The following is a 22,440-nucleotide window of genomic DNA, read 5'->3' as shown; positions in this document are numbered from 1 at the left end:
GCATTTCATTTCTTAATGCACGTTTTGAACAAATTGGGTGAACCATTAGGTGCGTTGAACCAGTGGACATAGGCTCGTTCAATTTGAAACGGCGCTCCACAGTCCGATCGGTGTATTGACATCAAAGTACCGCGAGAGTGATTCAAAGGCACAAGGAGCCGTCTGCTCTCTATAGCTCTTGCAGTAATTTGATGTCCTACAATGTGATTTTCTGGATTTTTTTTTCTCATTTTGTCTCTCATAGTTGAGGTATACCTATGATGAAAATTACAGGCCTCTCTCATCTTTTTAAGTGGGAGAACTTGCACAATTGGTGGCTGACTAAATACTTTTTTCCCCCACTGTATATATATATATATATATATACATAAGAAATATACACAGTACACACACATATAGTATGTAAACAAAAACTTTTATTTTGGATGCGATTAATTGTTTGACAGCACTAAAATATATACATATAAATATTTTCTAAATATATACTGTATGTATGTGTATTTATATATACATAATAAATATACACAGCACACATTATATACACAAAAACTTTTATTTTGGATGCGATTAATCGTTGCCCAGTACTATCATGAAATAAACAGAATTTTAAAGCTTAGATTGTGTTTGAAAAGTAACAAACCACAAAGCTTTTTGCAATTATTGGATGGCACGCTACAAATTTTAAGTAAAGTTTGTATGCATCAACTGCAAACAGCTTAGGCAGCTTAAATTAAAAGAAATTAAAATGAAAAACAAGATATCAATATTTTTAGTCCAGTTCTAGCATTCACACAGCTAATTAGTTTACGTATCCATGGACACAGACACAGTCTAAACACGGCAACAGAGAAGCACTAATTGAACGTCACATTTCAGTCAGTGATTTCGGCCCTCCGAAACAGGCGAAAAGTCATTTCCGGACGAATATTTTCAATTGCCAGAATTTTTGGTGCATCAGTAGTATTAATTAGTTCCTTGTATCCCATTCTCAAATTCTCTTTGTCTTCTGTTGTCGCCTCTCAGGAACCGTTCCAGTAATTTGCGGCGACGCTGGAGCACAGTCAGCGCTGGCTGGGGTACATCAAGGGCAAACAGCAGTGCTGGCCCAGGGCCTAACCGAGTGGGTGGCACCACCAGTTCCTCTGGCTCAGATGGCACTGTCAAACTCCACCTGGGCATGCAGGTCTTGCTAATTAGTGCCAATGAGATGGGCACCATCCGCTACATTGGCACAGCTGACTTTGCCCCTGGCCTCTGGCTGGGCCTCGAACTGCGAAACCCGAAAGGAAAAAACGATGGTTCTGTGGGCAGCCGACGCTACTTCAGTTGTCGACCTGGCCATGGGGTTCTGGTGCGACCCAGCAGGGTCACGTACCGTGGTATCAACGGGGCCAAGCTGGTGGATGAAAGCAGCTGAGACCGTCACACGCCGAAACGTGGGCTTCCCATCTCTCCATCCATCTGGCTTTCGCTTCATTTTCATGTTTCGTTCAGAAACATTTAATGTTTCTATGGATTTATTTTGACATTTCAACCAACCCAAGGAGACATTTTCTTTCTAACTGCACTAAGACTCATACGTTCACAGCTGATAAACTGTATACTCCATTTTCTAAACGAACTAAATATAATGTGTGGGAGCAAATATTCTTCTGAGGTTTTAATTTCAGCTGGAGGTTTGAATTCAGATGCTTCTGATTAAGTAAACAGTAGCAGTCTCTGAGCACTTTAATAAATGTGGGTGAAGACAATGACTTGAATGGCAGGATTTAAGAAGTTCAGACAATTTAATAACTTCAGTAGCTGTGACTATCAGCTCCTCAAATCCCCTCAGACGTTCTCTCGACAGAATAAAGCATCACTTAGTGTTTGTCTACTCTTTTCAGAAGGTGCGAGTCCCTTCAGAACATGGCACTTATACATTCAGAAACGTCTAATCGTTCATCTTGATGCGAGACCAGTTACGATTAAATAATAAGCACTTTAATAGTATCATAATCCAAGATCTAATCAGCTCAGTGAATAAAAACGTGATAGTTCCACAGATGATGTAGCAGTTGTTGCTGCTGACAGACTTAATCAGGTTTTTGTTTTGCCTGTAATAAAGAACTTCTCTTGACTGAGAGATCCCTAATAGAAACTTAAGTCAGTTTTATGAAGTCATTTAAAGATGATACACAGACCAAACAACGAGGGCTAAATCGGGAACTGAAAAGATCTACCTTTATTTTCGGTTTAAACTCATATCATAAGCGTGTCTGTGGATATGTTTTTGTTTTGTACGGTTTAGTCCGTAATAACAAATCAAACAATTGTTAAGTGACTCCGTTATAATGAACCAGTTAGTATTTTTGTCATATTTACAGGCAAATAGGCAACATGCAGGCAAAGCTAGCATTTCTCCATATTTATATTAGATCATAAAAATCTTTGGCATGATTTGAAATTTAGTTTTTCTCTCAAATGCAACTGTTCTTATTTTATTTACCCCATTTTTTTTATTGAGGTTTAATTTGTTGATTCTCTTATGTTTTCCATTCCATTCTTTTTGAATTCCTTTCCAAATTCTTAGTTCAACAATGTCTAGGATGAGTTTACGGTCAGAGTAAATGCAGGAATTACAGATGTATGGTTCCTCTGTGATCATATAATTTTGTACTAATGAGGAAATTATGAAAATATGATGTTTATGACATTGACTAGGTATCAGAGTAACCCTAAAAATAAATTCATGAGGGTTAAAATTGGCAAGAAAACCAATAAATGAAAAGGGTTATAAAATGGGACAATTTCCAATGGAAGTTGGAGTCTTATTGCACATTTCAGCCTGTTTCCACAGGGTTGTTTTGTACTGTCTGTACATTATCTGCTTAGTTTTGGGTGTATATTTTGTGTGAATTAAAATGTAGTATTTTAGTACTAACTTAAATCTGAATTATAAAATGTAATGCACAAAGAACGTTTGTCAAATTTGCCGATTACAATAAAAGTTATAATAATTTACTTTTGTTTTCTTCACCCATACATTGTCAGGATTTCATTAATACTACACGCATTCATATACAGTCTTTATAATATAAATTTACACATTCGCGAAGTTTGTTCCTCATTTAATGTAGAACCTATACTCGATATACAATTTTGGCCACAACAAGTGTCAGTTCCCATCAAGTTTACACGGTAGATCGTCATAATCTGATGTGATGATCTGATGCATTTTGGAATTTTTCTAACTATAAAGAATTATTCAATTAGAGAAAAAACAATTAGATAGCAGTTTGTTGACTCATGAGTCAGCGTGTTCAATATAAAGATCCTCTTTATGCACTTACATAATCAACACAAGGTATTATTAAAACAATATTGCAGCAACTTAAATTAGCATACATAAATTACAAGTAGATAATTACAAGTAGAAGGTCAACCCTCCCCCTTTTTCTCCTCGGTTAACATCTTATTCAGGACAAGTACTATCCAAAAACCCTTACATGATGCAATCAGTTTCAAGCTACAAGCTGTTCACACGGAAACAGCATGACATCACAATCACAACCCATCAAAAAGCATGATTTTGGACCAATGACATTTCACAATTGACTGTGCTGCCCACTCTGAAATAAAAACTAAGCTTTTTTTTTTCAAAATTGGTAATTGCTTGACATTGTTGGTTAGGAAAATATTAGGATTTTGTTGTGGAGTATCACATTGTAGCCATCTGCTCCATGTTTACTCGATATCGTAAATGCAAGGGAACGCTCAGTCCACTGGACTGTCATGTTTATGGAAACAGCTCGAGATGATTTGTGACATACTGAATTAGTATCCATTTGAAAATGGGTGGACCGTGGCCATGAAAGGACCCACATGGTCAGTGTGAAAGCTTAGGTATGCCATGATTTTCACATTGGCTTAAATGTTTTTAATAGGCCTAATTTATGAGAGGGACATATTCCCAAGACATTAGACAGAGTGGATCAATGGATTCCTGCTGTTTGTGCCAGATTCTGATCCTGCCATCTGCATGTCAAAGCAGAAATTAAGATTCATCAGACCCATTCGTCAATGTTCAATTATTCAGTGTGGTGGTTCTGCGCCCTCTGTGACCTTGACTGACAGGAGAAAACTCTATCACAATGTCCTGCTGCTCAAGCCCATCAGCTTTAAAGGTTTGACATACTGCGCAGTCAGAGATGACCTTCTTCACCTCAGAGTTGTAAAGAGTGTTATTGTGTTTATTTGTGATCTTTCTACTGTATCAGATTGAACGGACAAGGTCATTCTCATCAAAGGCAAATCTTATGGTCCAACAAAAATGCCACTCACTGGGTTTTTTTGTACAACTGTGCAAGCTGTAGTGTATCTGCAGAATACAAAAAAAAAAAAAAAGGCCAGCAGATTTTTTTAAACAACAGTCAGTATTTAATACACTATTAGAATGATCTAGTATCTAATCACATTTAATATACATGGAAAATCATGTCATTCTGAAAAAGTTTCTGTTTACAAGAAAATAGTGAGCTGAATAGATAGACCCTTTTCAAAGAATGTGATAATTTTCCTCAATTGCTGTCATAAATGTAGCATTCTTTAAATATTATAATTCAAAAATCAATAAATATGATCTTAACATAAATGTGTAATTTTTCTCTTCTGACTACTCTCTCTCTCCTCTTTTAAAAAAAGTAATAGAAAACAAATATATAAAAAAAATCTATAAATCTCCTGTTCAACACTAGTTTACACATCTATGATGATCGTCACTTCTGAAAAGCCCAGGAATGTGAAAACTGTCCATTACATTGATGTTTGCATTTATTGTTGCTTTCAAGTGCATTTCTAAAGCTCTTACTTCCGAGTTGGGCATGCATTGCAAAGTGACAGTTCACACATTCAAGTCAGAAAAATAAGAGGATTTTAGATTTTAATTTGTTTTGTCATTGCAATTTCTATCGTTAATTGTCCAACATTTAACCAAAACACGCATTTTGCATAAAGCAGACTGTGAAAGGTGAGTGATAAACTTTACAGTTGTTTTTGTGCATGCTGTATACAGCTATTAACAACAGACTTCACCACCATGTCCCACTCGGTAACTTGGGTGTCCTCTAGAATTTCCAATTTCCCCATTTGTAAATACGACTTTGCTTGGTCATTCATGTGCTTGGAACTAGTATAGGCTAAACAACATATTTCTGACTCCACTTGAAGGCCTAACCTGTCTCAAGTAAGTCAAAATCAGATTATGTGTTTCATCAAGCACTATATGTTGTTCCTGTTTCACATTTTTTGTGTGTTCCTTATATTCTGTAGCTTATGAACAATGATGAATGGATTTTGTCAGCTTTGTACACCGCAAAGGTACATTGTCGCTGCTCCACGTGGAGCATGTTTTATCTTTCAGAAAAAATGTATGACACTTTTGAAATGTCATGTGGTCAAACAAGCAAAGGACATTTTGACATATGGCGACATTTGAATTGATATATATAAAATCTCATTAAATTCTAAAACTCTTCAATGATCTTTTGTTTACCAATAAATCTTTGACAATTTAGGTTTTGAATCTTTAGAAAGCATCAAATAAGCTATAGAAAGCAATTAGATTTGGCTTTTACATAATTCCATCAAGTAAAAACCGCTGCATCTCATCTCAAATTTCTTTAATTTTCTCCTTTAATAGACAGCAGGCAGAGAGGATGGAAAATATTTTCACACAATGGTGACACCTGAAACACCTGAATAGGGATCTTCTTAGGGAAGGTCCATAATACAGAGGCCTCCAACCCTGCTCCTGGAGAGCTACTGTCCTGCAGAGTTCAGCTCCAATCCCAATAAAACACACCTGAACCAGCTAATCAAGGTGTTCAGGGTTACTTGATAATTACAGGCTTGTGTTGGAGTATGGTTGGAACTGAAGTATGCAGGATGGTAGCTCTCCAGGAGCATGGTTGGAGATCCCTGCTTAGTACATTTCAAAAATTAATTTTGCCTTAATCTTTTAACATATTATGTTGTAGTTTTATGCTACATTTTTTTTTTTAACATCAATCTACACTCCAAGCAAAAACCCACTTTGTGATAATTTAGCAAATTTATATATATAAAAAAAGATTATTCTACAGACCTTTAACTTTTTTTATTTAAAAAAATTGTGTTTGTGTTGTGTAAAAAATTTATTTAGCACATTCAACTGGTATCAAACCATACATTTTTGGATCCATCACAAATCTATCTAAAACATTTTTTTTTGCTTTGTCATTATGGGGTGTGGAGTATAGATTGTGAGGGGGGAAAAAAACTACAACATATGGTTGAGGGGGTTATAGGTGTATAAGTTATGCTCTTATTAATGTCCTGGGCAAATTCTTGGTACCTTCCTAGAAGAGCTGGATGGGCTGCTGTCCTCATTCCCAAAGGATGGCCACTTTTAGTCTTTGGCGACTTCAACATTCATCTGGACAAGCCTTATGCTACAGACTTCCATTCACTCCTTGCTTTATTTGATCTCAAATGACTTACCAATACAAGCACGCACAAATCAGGCAACCAACTTGACTTAAAGGGGTCGTATGATGCTGCTAAAAAGAACATTATTTTGTGTATTTGGTGTAATGAAACTTATGTGGTTTAAGGTTCAAAAAACATTATTTTCCACATACTGTAGATTATTGGTTCTCCACTATGCCCCGCCTTTCTGAAACGCGTCGATTTTTACAAAGCTCATCGTTCTAAAAAAGCGAGGTGTACTGTGATTGGCCAGCTATCCAGTGCATTGTGATTGACCGAATACCTCAAGCGTGTGACGGAAATGTTACGCCCCTCACCATACTGTGATGATGCCCTGTCAGGCCGGAGCGATGATTCAAAAACATGAAAACCCATTATAAAAGAGGCATTTGTTGCATCCAGTGGAGATATAATTATGGATTATAATGATTTATACTGTCTTTTTACGCGTTGCGTTGTGCCTCGTAAACATAAAACCATGTCTTCATTTGTGATCGGAGAATTGACAAACAACAAGCCCTACTCTATACACTGCCCAAAAAAACACGCTAGCCCGGCCTCAGCTCACTCTATCCCGGCCTCAGCGCACGCTAAGCCGGGGCTTCGGCTCACACTAGCACGGCCTCAGCTCACTCTATCTCGGCCTCAGCGCACGCTAAGGAACAGGGCTTCCCCTCACGATAGGCCGCTGTATTTTTCGTTGTGAAAGCGAAACTACTTTGGTCTTCCAAGAGGACACGACTACAAATCAGTGGTTAAGTTGTATTTACCACACTGTTCCAGAACAGTTTAACCCAAATATCCAGATGTGTGCAGCACATTTTATGGAGGACTGTTTACTGATCCTGGGAGAGTAACGTTAGACTACAATGCCGGCAGTTCTGACCCAGATAAGTACGTTGCCAATCATAACGCACTGGATAGCTGGCCAATCAGAGCACACCTCGCTTTTTCAGACCGATGAGCTTTGTAAAAATCGACGCGTTTCAAAAAGGCGGGGCATAGAGGAGAAACAATAATGTACAGTATGTGGAAAATAATGTGTGTTTTGAACGTTAGACCATATAAACACATTTAATTACATCAAATACACAAAATAATGTTCTTTTTAGCAGCATCATATGACCCCTTTAAATATAAAAAACGTACTTACAGTCTTTGAGTCAGAACAGCCGGCATTGTAGTCTACTCTCCCAGGATCAGGAAACAGTCCTCCATAAAATGTGCTGCACACATCTGAATATTTGGGTTGAACTGTTCTGGAACAGTGTTGTAAATACAACTTAACCACTAATTTCTAGTCGTGTCCATTTTTGGAAGGCCAAACAAAGTAGTTTCGCTTTCACAACGAAACACAGCATCACACACGGTGGCCTAGGGTGAGCGGCGGCGGCGGCCTAGAGTGAGCAGAGGCCAGGGGCTAAAGTGAGGAACGGCCAGCTAGAGTGAGCAGAGGCGGCGGATTCGATGAAGGAGCATCCGGCGGGCTTGCGGCAACCACATGTGACATCCCCAGGCTGAACTCCGCTTCGTCCACAGTGAAAGTCGATCTGGCGATCCACAGCGCAAAGTTGTAGTATTTCCTCAGCAACCAGCACGGATCAGCTCCAGGCATGACAAAGCAGATATCGTCCCCTTTTGAAAGGCCAATCAAAGTTTGTGTTAGAACGAACCGTTTTAGGTAGGCGTGGCTGACTCTTAACTTTTATAAAGAATATCATGGATTTGAGACTTTAGTCTTTGCAACTTTACAGATCTTCTTTATGCACCAAGAGCTTGTAACACTCCAAAGATTGAAATCGCATCATATGACCCCTTTAATTTACACACGCAATTGTATTGCATACAACATTTTGGTAGAACCCCTACATATCTCTGACCGTTTCTTCATTACATTTAAACTACATTTTGCTAACTGTGTGCCAACAACCCCTATACCGGTTACTTTTAGACGAAACCTACACTCCCTTTCACCCTCCCATCTTTCCTCTGTAGTATCCTCCCCTCTTCCCTCACCTACCCATTTCTCATCTCTGGATGTGAATTCAGCAACTGACACTATGCTCTATTTTAACCTCTTGTCTAGACGATATTTGTCCTCTCTCCTCCAGGCCAGCCCGGGCTGCCCCTTCTAACCCCTGGTTATCCAATGTTCTTTGTGAGCATCGGACCAAACTCAGGGCAGCAGAGAGAAAATGGCGCAAATCAAAAGATCCGTCAGACCGGAGAATGTATCAGTCTTTGCTTTAATCTTTCTCTGCTGAAGTTCATACTGCCAAATATTCATATTTCCACAACAAGATCAACAGCGCTCCAGACACACGTAATCTCTTCAAAGCATTAAATGATCTCCTCTGTTCCCCTCCCACCACTTCTATAACAGCTGATGATTTCGCCACATTCTTCACAGACAAAACTAGAACAATCAGTAGTCAGTTCTCAGCCCCACACACACAGGACCTCAGACCAACCACACCCACTGCTAAAACTCCCATCTTCTCCTTCTGTTCCCTCACTAAGGCAGAAGTATCGAGACTTCTCCTCTCCAGCCATCTTACAACATGGCCTCTAGACCCAATCCCCTCACACCTTCTCCAAGCAATCTCTCCTACACTCTTACCAGCACTCGCACACATCATCAACACATCTCTCCTCACAGGCACCTTCCCCATTGCAGTCAGGCTCGGGTAACCCACTGCTCAAAAAACCTACATTAAACACTTCACTTATAGATGGCTACAGACCTGTCTCTCTCCTTCCATTCATAACGAAAACCCTTGAATGAGTTGTTTTCAACCAGGTATCATTGTTCCTTTCAGAGAACAACAAACTGGACACTAACCAGTCAGGTTTCAGGAGTGGCCATTCAACTGAGACTGCACTACTGTCAGTCATGGAAGCCTTGCGGATTGCAAAAGCTGATTCCACATAATCAGTTCTAATTCTGCTGGATCTATCTGCTGCTTTTGACATTGTCAATCATCGGATCCTCCTGTCCTCCGGATTCTCATGGTACACCCTCATCACTGGGCATCACAAGGATCCCACTTTGCTGGTTTGAATCCTATCTCACTGGTAGGTCTTTCAGTGTGACCTGGGGAGGTATCCAAAGCACATCAACTGGTCACCGGGGTTCCTCAGGGATCAGTTATTGGACCCCTCCTCTTCTCCATATACACTACATCACTGGGTCCCATCATACAGGCACATGGCTTCTCCTACCATTTCTATGCTGATGACACACAGCTCTATCTCTCATTTCAACCAGATGATCCAATGGTAGCTGCACGGATATCAGGCTGGCTGGCAGACATCTCGGCATGGATGAAAGAACATCACCTACAGCTCAACCTGGAAAAGACTGAGCTTCTTGTCTTCTCTTCCACTCCAAGATTTCACCATCCAGCTAGGTTCTTCTACAATTACCTCATCAACTTCGGTCAGAAATCTTGGTGTAATCTTTGATGACCAGCTGACCTTCGAAGACCACATTGCAAAGACTGCTCGATCTTGCAGGTTTGCACTACACAACGTCCAAAAGATCAGGCCCTCTTCTAACGGAGCATGCTTCACAACTTCTTTTCCAGGCCCTTGTCATTTCTAGGCTGGACTACTGCAATTGATAACCAGCTGACCTTCAAAGACCACATTGCAAAGACCGCTCGATCTTGCAGGTTTGCATTGCACAACATCAGAAAGATCAGGCCCTTTCTAACGGAGCATGCTGCACAACTTCTTGTCCAGGCCTTTGTCATCTCTAGGCTGGACTACTGCAATGCTCTTCTGGCTGGACTTCCATCAAGCACAATCAAACCTCTATAAATGATTCAGAATGCAGTGGCATGACTGGTTTTCAACGAGCCCAAAAGAGCCCATGTTACAACTCTCCTTATGTCCTTGCACTGGCTACAGGTTGCGGCTCGCATTAAGTTCAAGACACTGATGCTTGCATATAGAACAGCCACAGGCTCAGCATCCACCTACTTCCAGTCACTATTATGAATCTACATCCCCTCCAGAAGTCGGAGATCTGCTAGTGAGTGACGCCTCGTAGTACCATCACAGAGAGGCTCAAAATCACTTTCCAGAACATTCTCGTTCACCACTCCTGGCTGGTGGAATGATCTTCCCACCCCTATCCGGAATGTTGAGTCCTTGACAATTTTCAAGCGACAGCTGAAAACTTATCTGTTTTGACACTACTTGACTTCATCCTAAATTAAAAAAATATATATTTTTCTTTATTTATTCCTTCCCTTTCTAGCTTGTACTGATTTAAACGATGCCTGAAACTTGGTATTACAAGCACTTCCTGTGACTGTGTGCCTCTTTAAGATGAATCGCTTTATGTATTCCCCAATTGTAAGTCGCCTCCAGAAGTCGGAGATCTGCTAGTGAGTGACGCCTCGTAGTACCATCACAGAGAGGCTCAAAATCACTTTCCAGAACATTCTCGTTCACCACTCCTGGCTGGTGGAATGATCTTCCCACCCCTATCCGGAATGCTGAGTCCTTGACAATTTTCAAGCGACAGCTGAAAACTTATCTGTTTTGACACTACTTGACTTCATCCTAAATTAAAAAAAAATATATTTTTCTTTATTTATTCCTTCCCTTTCTAGCTTGTACTGATTTAAACGATGCCTGAAACTTGGTATTACAAGCACTTCCTGTGACTGTGTGCCTCTTTAAGATGAATCGCTTTATGTATTCCCCAATTGTAAGTCGCTTTGGATAAAAGCGTTTGCAAAATGACTAAATGTAGTTTTTAGCAGTTACGTTGTGAAATGACACCTTCTAAAATGAATGAAACTGCTTATGATCAATAGCCTTGATCATAACGTGAAATATGACAAATATTCCAACACTAGTTATTGCCCGTACCACAGACAAGTTTTTTTTTTTTACTGTTGAAAGAGAACATTTTTTTTTTTTTTTATGAAACTACCTAATTTATTAGCCTAATATTACTTTCACCCAAAAGTCATGATTTAGACTCAAAACCATGTTTCAGCTTGTCAACGTTGTCTTCTGTGAGATGTGTTACTTCTGCTTATTTTTTTAATACACATTTTGTGTTTGAGAGCAATGCCAAACTTATTAAATAGTAATTTATTAATTTCTCAGATCTCATCATTGAATGTCAAATTACAGTGATTAACAGATACATGATACAATAAGGTTTTACAACATTTTTACAAGTGTGGTCACTTTGTCATTGCGATAAGCAAAAGAAAAAGAAAAAGAAAAAGAAAAAGAAAAAGAAAAAGAAAAAGAAAAAGAAAGAAAGAAAATAAATTATAATAGCAATAAAAATCCTTTTTTTTTATCTTCATGCAATAACACTCATGACTCTTCCATAAACTGTATCAGACATCTTCAAACCTTTTGTGTTTGAGAGCAATGCCAAACTTATTAAATAGTAATTTATTAATTTCTCAGATCTCATCATTGAATGTCAAATTACAGTGATTAACAGATACATGATACAATAAGGTTTTACAACATTTTTACAAGTGTGGTCACTTTGTCATTGCGATAAGCAAAAGAAAAAGAAAAAGAAAAAGAAAAAGAAAAAGAAAAAGAAAAAGAAAAAGAAAAAGAAAAAGAAAGAAAGAAAATAAATTATAATAGCAATAAAAATCCTTTTTTTTTATCTTCATGCAATAACACTCATGACTCTTCCATAAACTGTATCAGACATCTTCAAACCTCAGCTGTGAACCGAACAAGTAATTTAAGTCAACAAATATTTCTCTCTCTCAAAAATGTAGCATTTTACATTTAAATATACCATTTATGGTAAACAGTGTAGCATCAATGCTAACAAAGTGTCCATGACATTGTAAATTATATCATAAAGTCAAGAGGGATATAAATGAGTCAAACATTTTAAACATTTCAGTTAATATTCTGTGATGGTATTAATATAGAACTTTATATGAAGGTTAAAAATAAAGATACAATTATCATTAAAAATAAAATAATGAAAAATAAAGATAAAACAATTTATTTTTCACAATGAGACCACTATTTAACAAAAAATAGTTTACAAAATTGCCACAAGATATTCCTTTGTAAAACCTTCACTATCAAAGACACTGCAACAGTTCTTTCTGATAGTATAAAAAGACCATCCAACATTTGCTTTTGAAATAGCAGCTTGATAGAACTGAACAGTAAGCAATAAGACAAAAATAATTAATGTTTAGACATTAAAGTGACAAATAATATGTGAAAAATTTATTTTCAGTACGCTTAAAAAAAGTCCTTCAATTAAAGATACAGGAATCAAGAGAGCATGAAACAGTTATTCTGCGCAAACAGGTGTAAGGCTCTTATGTACACAGATTTTTCTTTTTTCAATGCTAAATGCCAAATCGAAAACGAATGGAATGATGGATATTAAAATAAAATGCTGAAATGTATTCTTACACAGCCAATGCTAAAGTTTCATACAACTCAAAGCCCTTTCAAACAAATCAACATTCCCTAATGCATTGAACTCTGTAAGTCTACAGCGTCATACTGGTCTTGTGTTGTATGCAAGACAGACTTTTTACTGATGCTGAGTGTTAAAACAATTTTAAAGCCACTTGCTGCTGGCATTTCAAAATGCAGTTCATGGTTACTGAACAATTTGCAAGATGTATCATTATGTGGGTGGTTTAGCCATACTAGATACATCAAGTACAGCAAAATGTCAAAGGCTGTTCCATGCTAAAAAGAACATTATTTGATGTTTTGATAGGCTGATGCTCCAACCAATCTTCATAACTTACTTAACCAACAAAACTTCATTAGCTAAGCAGGTTTACCAGAAATACCATGCTGGTTAATAACCTTCAACAGCTAAGATGTGCTGGTGAACCTCTTGGCTATGCTGGCTTTGCTGATCCAAAACAGCACCAAACCTGGAAATTCACGCTAGCTTAAGCTCTCAACAAGGATAATCTTCTCAACAAGGATATTGTGGCATTCAGAGGGGTTAAACAAGCTTGACCTTTGACCAGTTTTTGTAATATATCAAAGCAACTGACAGGGTTTAAATGAATAAATGTTGTTTCAATGCTATTTTCACGGTTTAAATCCCTAACACGAGTCCTGTGAAAGAGCCTTCATTCAATGGTCACTGACCAGTTTGCTACATCTTTCAGTTTCAACACCATAGCAACAGGTTATCTGATCACCAAAAGCCATAAACACTCATCAGTTTCACACACATGAGCCATTAGAGTTTTCTGTTATTCATGTTGTTTGATGATGGATGAAAACAGCTGCGTTTAAAAGTCAGCCAAGTCCAAGAATGAACAAATGATACATATTGAATGGGGGCAGTTTGCTTTCTGAAGCACACCCATTAATAATTTACATGACCTCCAAATAATAAATTAACAAATGAATAAATAAACAAGCAGGCAAGCAAACATCAACAAACCCGTTTTATTTTTTTCTCCCCCATTATGGAAAAATATCACTGATATAATTTAGTCTTTTTTACAGAATTTGTCCTTGTGAGGGCTTAATCAGTTTATTTTTGTCTCTCAATTGCGGCTTTCAGAAACTCAACAGTCTTGTTACTTTATCCAAGTGACAATCATTCTCTTTCAGTGAAACGTAGTTTCTCTGAGTTTCCAGAGCAGAACATTTCCAGTCCCAGTCTCATGGCTGAAAAGCACAAAGATAAAGCACAAAGGGGCTTGGCAAAGGTGGACGTAAATGGACAGCACAGTGTTTTGCAAAGTGGGCACTGATAGAGAACGTGCATGGTTACAGCACAGTGGCGTTGTGCCCTTCCATTTTTGGCAGTCTGGAGTCCTGCACTGTACCCATGGTGACCAAAAGTGGGCGGCTGTCCTCAGGGCCGCTGGCCCGAGCTAAAGAGATGGGCCTCTGCTGGCCAGGATGAGTCGGGGGAGGCTGGGGCCCCGGCATGGGCTCCATGGGCAGGCCCTGCTCCTGGTAGCCATACCCGATGTTCCCACATGGGAAGCGCCGTAGTCTGTAGAGTGGAACCGGTGCTAGGCTGGCCGAATCCAGAAGTAAAGGGGTCGGGGCAGGTGGGGGAGGAGGGGGCAAAAGCGGTCGACACAGGCCTTGTTGTTGCTGCTGCTGCTGCTGTTGGCGCTGGAGCTGCTGTTGGTACTGCTGCTGTTTGTGCTGTTGCTGCAGGCCCAGAGCTTCAGCTACTGTCACAGTCCGGCCTGCTTGTTCCTGCCCTTCACCTGGGATCCGTGGGCCGCTTGTCTGCCTTTGTGCCTGGGCCTGCTGTCTCTTCTGTTGCTGCTGTAGAAACCACGAGCCATAGGTGGGGTTCCACAGGTTGGTGGGCTTCCCGTTACGGCTCTCCTTCTCCGATAGATGGGCCTGCATGAAGCCCAAATTCACATGCCCTCCATCTTGGGTGGTCAAGGGAGTTGCAGAGGAAGGTTTGGCAGCTGGTATAGGGGCAGTGACTACCGGGGGTTGGTGGTGGTGATGGGGGTGAGGCTGAGATTGGGGAGCGGGTGGGAGTTTGCTCTCAGAGGAGTGGCTGGCCACGAGAACGGCCTCCCCATCTCTCTTAGGCTGATCGGAGTGGGCGGCAGATGAAGCCTCCTCAGTGCCCTGAGGGGTTACAAGCAAGGAGGGGGCCGATGGGTCATCGGGACGCATGGGTACCCTCTCCTCTTCCTCAGGGATGGGGCCGTACTCAACAGGCAAAGGCACATTCACCACATCTGGGTCCTAGGGGAATTGGAGAGTCTGTAATTTATACCAGCAGTCAAACTTCCCAGTTACAAAATAAAATAATAGTAAATCCTAACATAAGAATAAATTAGATTAAAAACACTGAAAAGATAGTATTGTACCTTATTTGAAATCCAATATTTTACACAAATTAAATTAAATTAACGAATTAAGAAGATTAAATTGTGTTTGATGTGCACGGCTGTATTCTGCATGCTTTGGCAAATTCCCTGTGCACAGTATACATAATGCATATTGCAATACAGAAATGAAAAAATGCTGCTTCAAACAAACCTACTGTTGCCCAGCATTAACAGACAAGGTTATAAGATGTAGTACCTGCAGACAATAGTCAATCCTCTCCAGAATAGTTGAGAAGTTTGGTCTGTCTTCTGGTTGATGCTGCCAACTCTGTGTCATTATCCGGTACCTATTTTACAAACAAAATATTTGTTTTCATTTCAAGATAGGTTTTTATCAATTTAAGAGATAAAAAATATGTTTTTTTTTGTTCCCCCTCAGTTATGTTTCAATGAGCAGCTCTGCAAGATGGTCCCCAGGTTAGATTAGGAACTTAATTAAATCAAAACTTCAGAAGTTTGATTATTATTAGTATTATTTGAAGACTTTATTTTAAGAGTACATACAACAGTGGAAAGTTTAATGAGGACTGAAAAATTGAGAATCAATATTCATATTCATTAGACAATAATAGATTCTTGACATTTAAGAATACAGATTATTGCTGGCCAACAATCCGTTTCTGTTATATGTAAGTGCTGTATAAATATCTTGCATATTTGAATTTAAGAGTCCACTCACACTGGCCCAGGGCAGTTCTTAGGTGGGTCCATCCGGCCTCCATTAGTAACAAACTCCAACACCTCTTGGTTACTGCGGCTGGGGTATGGCATATAGCCCAGTGAGAAGATCTCCCACAGCAGAACACCAAATGACCTGAAAAACAAGTCGAAAGGAGAGAAAGTGAAGAGTAGAGTAGAGAGATGAAAGCATAGTAATTATGGAAAGAATCGTATTAGAGTGTGAAAAACAGTGGGGTTGCAATAGCATATGACAGAACTTGAAGCAAATGAATCTTTTAAATATGTAATTATATTACAGCGCTCACCATGTATCTGTTTTTGAGGTAAAGATTCCCTCCATAAAGGCCTCGGGAGGCATCCATTTTACTGGCAGCATAGCACGGCCTCCTTTCCTGTAATAGCTGGCTCTGAGGAAAAATACATTTCCAGACAAAAGAAGAGACATTGTTATGAATGCCCACAGTAGACAGCAGCAGAGTGGAGTGACTTATTAACTCCAGTAACAGATCAGAGAGTGAAAAAACACTGGAAAATGAAAGGAGCAAAAATTATGTAAAGACGTAAACGAGAAACTCAGTCCATGTACGACTTATATAAGAATGGAAAGATGTTCTCTAGAAGCCTTGACTTGATCCTTGGTAACTAAATTAATCACTAAATGAAAACTGTGATTAATTGCATGCATGTGGCTTGGCTTTGTGTTTAAAGAAGTAAAAGTATTATAAAATAATAACTACTCATTTAAAATGGGAGTCTATTGTTTGAATAACCTAATTGTTCTTTCCCGCCAGGTTAGAATTAAAGAAACAAGTTTATTTGTTAAATGGTTTATGGAAAGGGACTGACCTAGCTCATTTGAGATGCATTACTTACTTTGCATGTTTTACTCATGATATAAAAAATGCAGATGTTCTAGACAAGCAAAGTAAAATAACTAAAATTTGAATCTACACCCAGCCACTAGATCTGTCTGCCTTGGGTCCTAACCGTCAATCCCTTTTAGAGAGGTGGGTTAGGGTAGATGGAGTTAGGGTAAATGAAAAGTGACTGATCTAGTTCACTGGCCTTATAAAAGGAAATTCAGGGAACCTATTACCACCATAGACTGCAAAAAAAGATGGACGACTCGTTTCCACTTCCTTCGACTATAGAAAAGTGAAGCCAAAACATCTTAGTATAGCCACTGTCATCTTTCGAAAATGATGTAATTTGGAGCCAGTGTCGTTAAAGCAGCGATTAATTTGGAGCCCGAGTCTGCGTAGTAGTGATCATAAGGTGGACAGGGGTATCAAAGTCCCACTCAAATTCCCGCAGACCCAATTGCATGCTCACAATCATGAGCTTTTTTAGCATCAAATAACTAAAACTAAAAGCAAACTTATTAGAAAATGAACACTTGGACATACATCAGCATGATAAGAATTACCTAAAATGACAGAACCATCTTTGGAAAAAAACATTATTTGAAGTGTAATTTGATTTAGTTTGTCTCGCGTCCCATAGATTACATGGAGAGGGTGGGTTTATGACCTATACTGGGTCCAGCCACCTTGGGCGATCAAACATTTTGGCTTCACTTTTCAGGACTTGTTCAGGACTCACACTTGATTACCACAACTTCATTACATGTATGACTGCAAGTTACACATTCTAATTAATTGATTTAAATAAACCTTACAAACATTATTTTGATGAGATCTAATGACACAATAATATTGATCATCACATCCTGATACTTAATTTTGCTCCAAAATTGGGTTCCTCCAACTCAATGTAGCTTGTAGGTTAAACATAATTTCATTAGAAGTTGCCATAACTCAAAAAGACCCAAACTTTGAGGTTATTTATTTAAATTCAGAAATCAATAAGTGTGCTTATTTTGCTTAAGTTGTTTTCATAAAATATGTAAGCTAAGTACATTACCTAAATGTTGAATCAATTTTAAGTCACTATCTGTCTGCCTTGGGTTCTATTCATCGAGATTTCTGATTTCATAAAGTAGGGTATGAAAAAATATATTTTTCAAAATATATTTTCACAATATAAAATATGCAGATGTTCTGGACCAGCAAAGTAACTTAACTAAATGTTGTGTCAACATCCATGTCATGGCTCCTAACCATTAAACTCTCTGAGTTTAGGAGGGATAAGTTAGGGTTAGGTAGTTAGGGTTAGGGTTTATGGAAAGTGTCTGATCTAGTTCATTTAACATGTCTTGTTTAATTTGCTTGTTGTAATATGGTATAATGGTTTCATTATACATTTACATTTAGTCATTTAGCATTTAGCATATAACAAGTCTCAGTTAGCTTAAAGCAGTACACGTAGCAAGGGTTTTTTAAATAATATAATAAATAAAAAGAAAACAGAACAGAAAAAGAATAGAGCAAGCTTGTGCTAGGGGTCATTTTTGCTTTTGTTAATTGTATAATAAATGAAAAGAAAACAGATCGAATACAAAAAGATTAGAAAGCAAGTGTTAGTTTTTTTTTTAAGAAAACAAGCAGCAAATGAATAGAGTGCAAGTCTAAAAGGGACAAGTGTTTTTTTTTATTTTTTTATAATAGAATTAGAATAGAGAGTGCTAGAGTTAGAGGGTCAAATAAAGATGGAAGAGATGTGTTGTTAGCCGATTCTTGAAGATGGCTAATGACTCAGCTGCTCGGATTGAGTTGGGCAGGTCATTCCACCAGGAGGGTACATTTAATTTAAAAGTCCGTAAAAGTGATTTTGTGCTTCTTTGGGATGGCACAATAAAGTGATGTTAACTTACAGAACGCAAGCTTCTAGAGGGCACATAAGATATTTGAATTTAAGAGTCCACTCACACTGGCCCAGGGCAGTTCTTAGGTGGGTCCATCCGGCCTCCATTAGTAACAAACTCCAACACCTCTTGGTTACTGCGGCTGGGGTATGGCATATAGCCCAGTGAGAAGATCTCCCACAGCAGAACACCAAATGACCTGAAAAACAAGTCGAAAGGAGAGAAAGTGAAGAGTAGAGTAGAGAGATGAAAGCATAGTAATTATGGAAAGAATCGTATTAGAGTGTGAAAAACAGTGGGGTTGCAATAGCATATGACAGAACTTGAAGCAAATGAATCTTTTAAATATGTAATTATATTACAGCGCTCACCATGTATCTGTTTTTGAGGTAAAGATTCCCTCCATAAAGGCCTCGGGAGGCATCCATTTTACTGGCAGCATAGCACGGCCTCCTTTCCTGTAATAGCTGGCTCTGAGGAAAAATACATTTCCAGACAAAAGAAGAGACATTGTTATGAATGCCCACAGTAGACAGCAGCAGAGTGGAGTGACTTATTAACTCCAGTAACAGATCAGAGAGTGAAAAAACACTGGAAAATGAAAGGAGCAAAAATTATGTAAAGACGTAAACGAGAAACTCAGTCCATGTACGACTTATATAAGAATGGAAAGATGTTCTCTAGAAGCCTTGACTTGATCCTTGGTAACTAAATTAATCACTAAATGAAAACTGTGATTAATTGCATGCATGTGGCTTGGCTTTGTGTTTAAAGAAGTAAAAGTATTATAAAATAATAACTACTCATTTAAAATGGGAGTCTATTGTTTGAATAACCTAATTGTTCTTTCCCGCCAGGTTAGAATTAAAGAAACAAGTTTATTTGTTAAATGGTTTATGGAAAGGGACTGACCTAGCTCATTTGAGATGCATTACTTACTTTGCATGTTTTACTCATGATATAAAAAATGCAGATGTTCTAGACAAGCAAAGTAAAATAACTAAAATTTGAATCTACACCCAGCCACTAGATCTGTCTGCCTTGGGTCCTAACCGTCAATCCCTTTTAGAGAGGTGGGTTAGGGTAGATGGAGTTAGGGTAAATGAAAAGTGACTGATCTAGTTCACTGGCCTTATAAAAGGAAATTCAGGGAACCTATTACCACCATAGACTGCAAAAAAAGATGGACGACTCGTTTCCACTTCCTTCGACTATAGAAAAGTGAAGCCAAAACATCTTAGTATAGCCACTGTCATCTTTCGAAAATGATGTAATTTGGAGCCAGTGTCGTTAAAGCAGCGATTAATTTGGAGCCCGAGTCTGCGTAGTAGTGATCATAAGGTGGACAGGGGTATCAAAGTCCCACTCAAATTCCCGCAGACCCAATTGCATGCTCACAATCATGAGCTTTTTTAGCATCAAATAACTAAAACTAAAAGCAAACTTATTAGAAAATGAACACTTGGACATACATCAGCATGATAAGAATTACCTAAAATGACAGAACCATCTTTGGAAAAAAACATTATTTGAAGTGTAATTTGATTTAGTTTGTCTCGCGTCCCATAGATTACATGGAGAGGGTGGGTTTATGACCTATACTGGGTCCAGCCACCTTGGGCGATCAAACATTTTGGCTTCACTTTTCAGGACTTGTTCAGGACTCACACTTGATTACCACAACTTCATTACATGTATGACTGCAAGTTACACATTCTAATTAATTGATTTAAATAAACCTTACAAACATTATTTTGATGAGATCTAATGACACAATAATATTGATCATCACATCCTGATACTTAATTTTGCTCCAAAATTGGGTTCCTCCAACTCAATGTAGCTTGTAGGTTAAACATAATTTCATTAGAAGTTGCCATAACTCAAAAAGACCCAAACTTTGAGGTTATTTATTTAAATTCAGAAATCAATAAGTGTGCTTATTTTGCTTAAGTTGTTTTCATAAAATATGTAAGCTAAGTACATTACCTAAATGTTGAATCAATTTTAAGTCACTATCTGTCTGCCTTGGGTTCTATTCATCGAGATTTCTGATTTCATAAAGTAGGGTATGAAAAAATATATTTTTCAAAATATATTTTCACAATATAAAATATGCAGATGTTCTGGACCAGCAAAGTAACTTAACTAAATGTTGTGTCAACATCCATGTCATGGCTCCTAACCATTAAACTCTCTGAGTTTAGGAGGGATAAGTTAGGGTTAGGTAGTTAGGGTTAGGGTTTATGGAAAGTGTCTGATCTAGTTCATTTAACATGTCTTGTTTAATTTGCTTGTTGTAATATGGTATAATGGTTTCATTATACATTTACATTTAGTCATTTAGCATTTAGCATATAACAAGTCTCAGTTAGCTTAAAGCAGTACACGTAGCAAGGGTTTTTTAAATAATATAATAAATAAAAAGAAAACAGAACAGAAAAAGAATAGAGCAAGCTTGTGCTAGGGGTCATTTTTGCTTTTGTTAATTGTATAATAAATGAAAAGAAAACAGATCGAATACAAAAAGATTAGAAAGCAAGTGTTAGTTTTTTTTTTAAGAAAACAAGCAGCAAATGAATAGAGTGCAAGTCTAAAAGGGACAAGTGTTTTTTTTTATTTTTTTATAATAGAATTAGAATAGAGAGTGCTAGAGTTAGAGGGTCAAATAAAGATGGAAGAGATAGCCGATTAGCCGATTCTTGAAGATGGCTAATGACTCAGCTGCTCGGATTGAGTTGGGCAGGTCATTCCACCAGGAGGAATTTAAAAGTTTAAAAGTCCGTAAAAGTGATTTTGTGCTTCTTTGGGATGGCACAATAAAGTGATGTTAACTTACAGAACGCAAGCTTCTAGAGGGCACATAAGTCTGAAGTAATGAGTGCAGAGTGTGGAAGTCTGCAGCCTGAGGTTTATCTAGGTGGATGTTGAAGCTTCCAAGCATAACTAGGGGAGTACCATCCTCAGGAAAGGTTGAAAGCAGCACATCTAATTCATCCAAGAAATTACCTAGTGGTCCTGGGGGTCGATAAACAACTACAAAATGGATTTTAAGAGGGTAGGTAATAGTAACTGAATGAGATTCAAAGGAGCTGTTGATACCCAAAGATGGTAAAGGATTACTTTTCCAATTATTAGAGATAAGCAGACCAGTACCTCCACCTCTTCCAGTCAAACGGGCGGAGTGGGAAAATGAGAAATTATTGTAGAGAGATGCAGGTGTAGCAGCGTCCTCTGGTTTGATCCAGGTCTCTGTCAGGGCCATGAGATTTAGCTTTGAATGACTAATAATAGAAGTAATGAAATCAGCTTTGTTTATAGCAGACTGGCAATTTCAGAGACCAACAGAAAAATAAAGTAGTGTATTAGCAGACATAGGCGTGCATTGTGTGCATAAGTGTGCAGGTTTTTAGGATTGTGCTGCCTATATAAAAACTGAAACAGAAGTGAAACAAGTAGTAGGAAAAAGGATGAATCAAAAGCTATACGTATATCCCTTGCCGGTGTCTCTGTCTGGTGGAGTCGCACGGTAGAGTCGATGGTCTTTACACTCTTTGGTCTTCACTTGAGGAGGGCTTAACAGGAGCGGTAAATTGCTATATATATATATATATA

General features: G+C 38.3%; 2 protein-coding genes across 3 annotated transcripts in view; one reads left to right on the top strand and one right to left on the bottom strand.

Moving 5' to 3' along the window:
* Window positions 1-3,018, top strand: part of LOC107592845 (CAP-Gly domain-containing linker protein 4) — a 55,714-nt gene extending 52,696 nt beyond the window's left edge. For both annotated transcript variants that reach the window (XM_016282412.1, XM_016282411.1), the window contains exon 14: window positions 1,024-3,018. In XM_016282412.1, the coding sequence (XP_016137898.1) occupies window positions 1,024-1,417 (394 nt within the window). In that variant the 3' untranslated portion in view covers window positions 1,418-3,018. The remainder of the gene's footprint in view (window positions 1-1,023) is intronic.
* A 10,859-nt stretch (window positions 3,019-13,877) lies between these two features.
* Window positions 13,878-22,440, bottom strand: part of LOC107592843 (leukocyte tyrosine kinase receptor-like) — an 87,712-nt gene continuing 79,149 nt past the window's right edge. Inside the window, exons 22-25 of the mRNA XM_016282410.1 lie at window positions 19,197-19,298; window positions 18,890-19,024; window positions 15,577-15,667; window positions 13,878-15,234 (exon numbers count right to left, since the gene is read on the bottom strand). Of these exons, the coding sequence (XP_016137896.1) occupies window positions 14,278-15,234; window positions 15,577-15,667; window positions 18,890-19,024; window positions 19,197-19,298 (1,285 nt within the window). The 3' untranslated portion in view covers window positions 13,878-14,277. The remainder of the gene's footprint in view (window positions 15,235-15,576; window positions 15,668-18,889; window positions 19,025-19,196; window positions 19,299-22,440) is intronic.

The sequence above is a fragment of the Sinocyclocheilus grahami genome, unplaced genomic scaffold (genome assembly GCF_001515645.1).
Source record: "Sinocyclocheilus grahami isolate Dianchi unplaced genomic scaffold, SAMN03320097.WGS_v1.1 scaffold160.1, whole genome shotgun sequence".
Classification (NCBI taxonomy): Eukaryota; Metazoa; Chordata; class Actinopteri; order Cypriniformes; family Cyprinidae; genus Sinocyclocheilus; species Sinocyclocheilus grahami.
The sequence above is the reverse complement of the archived record's forward strand: the minus strand, read 5'-3'. Positions and strand labels throughout refer to the sequence as shown.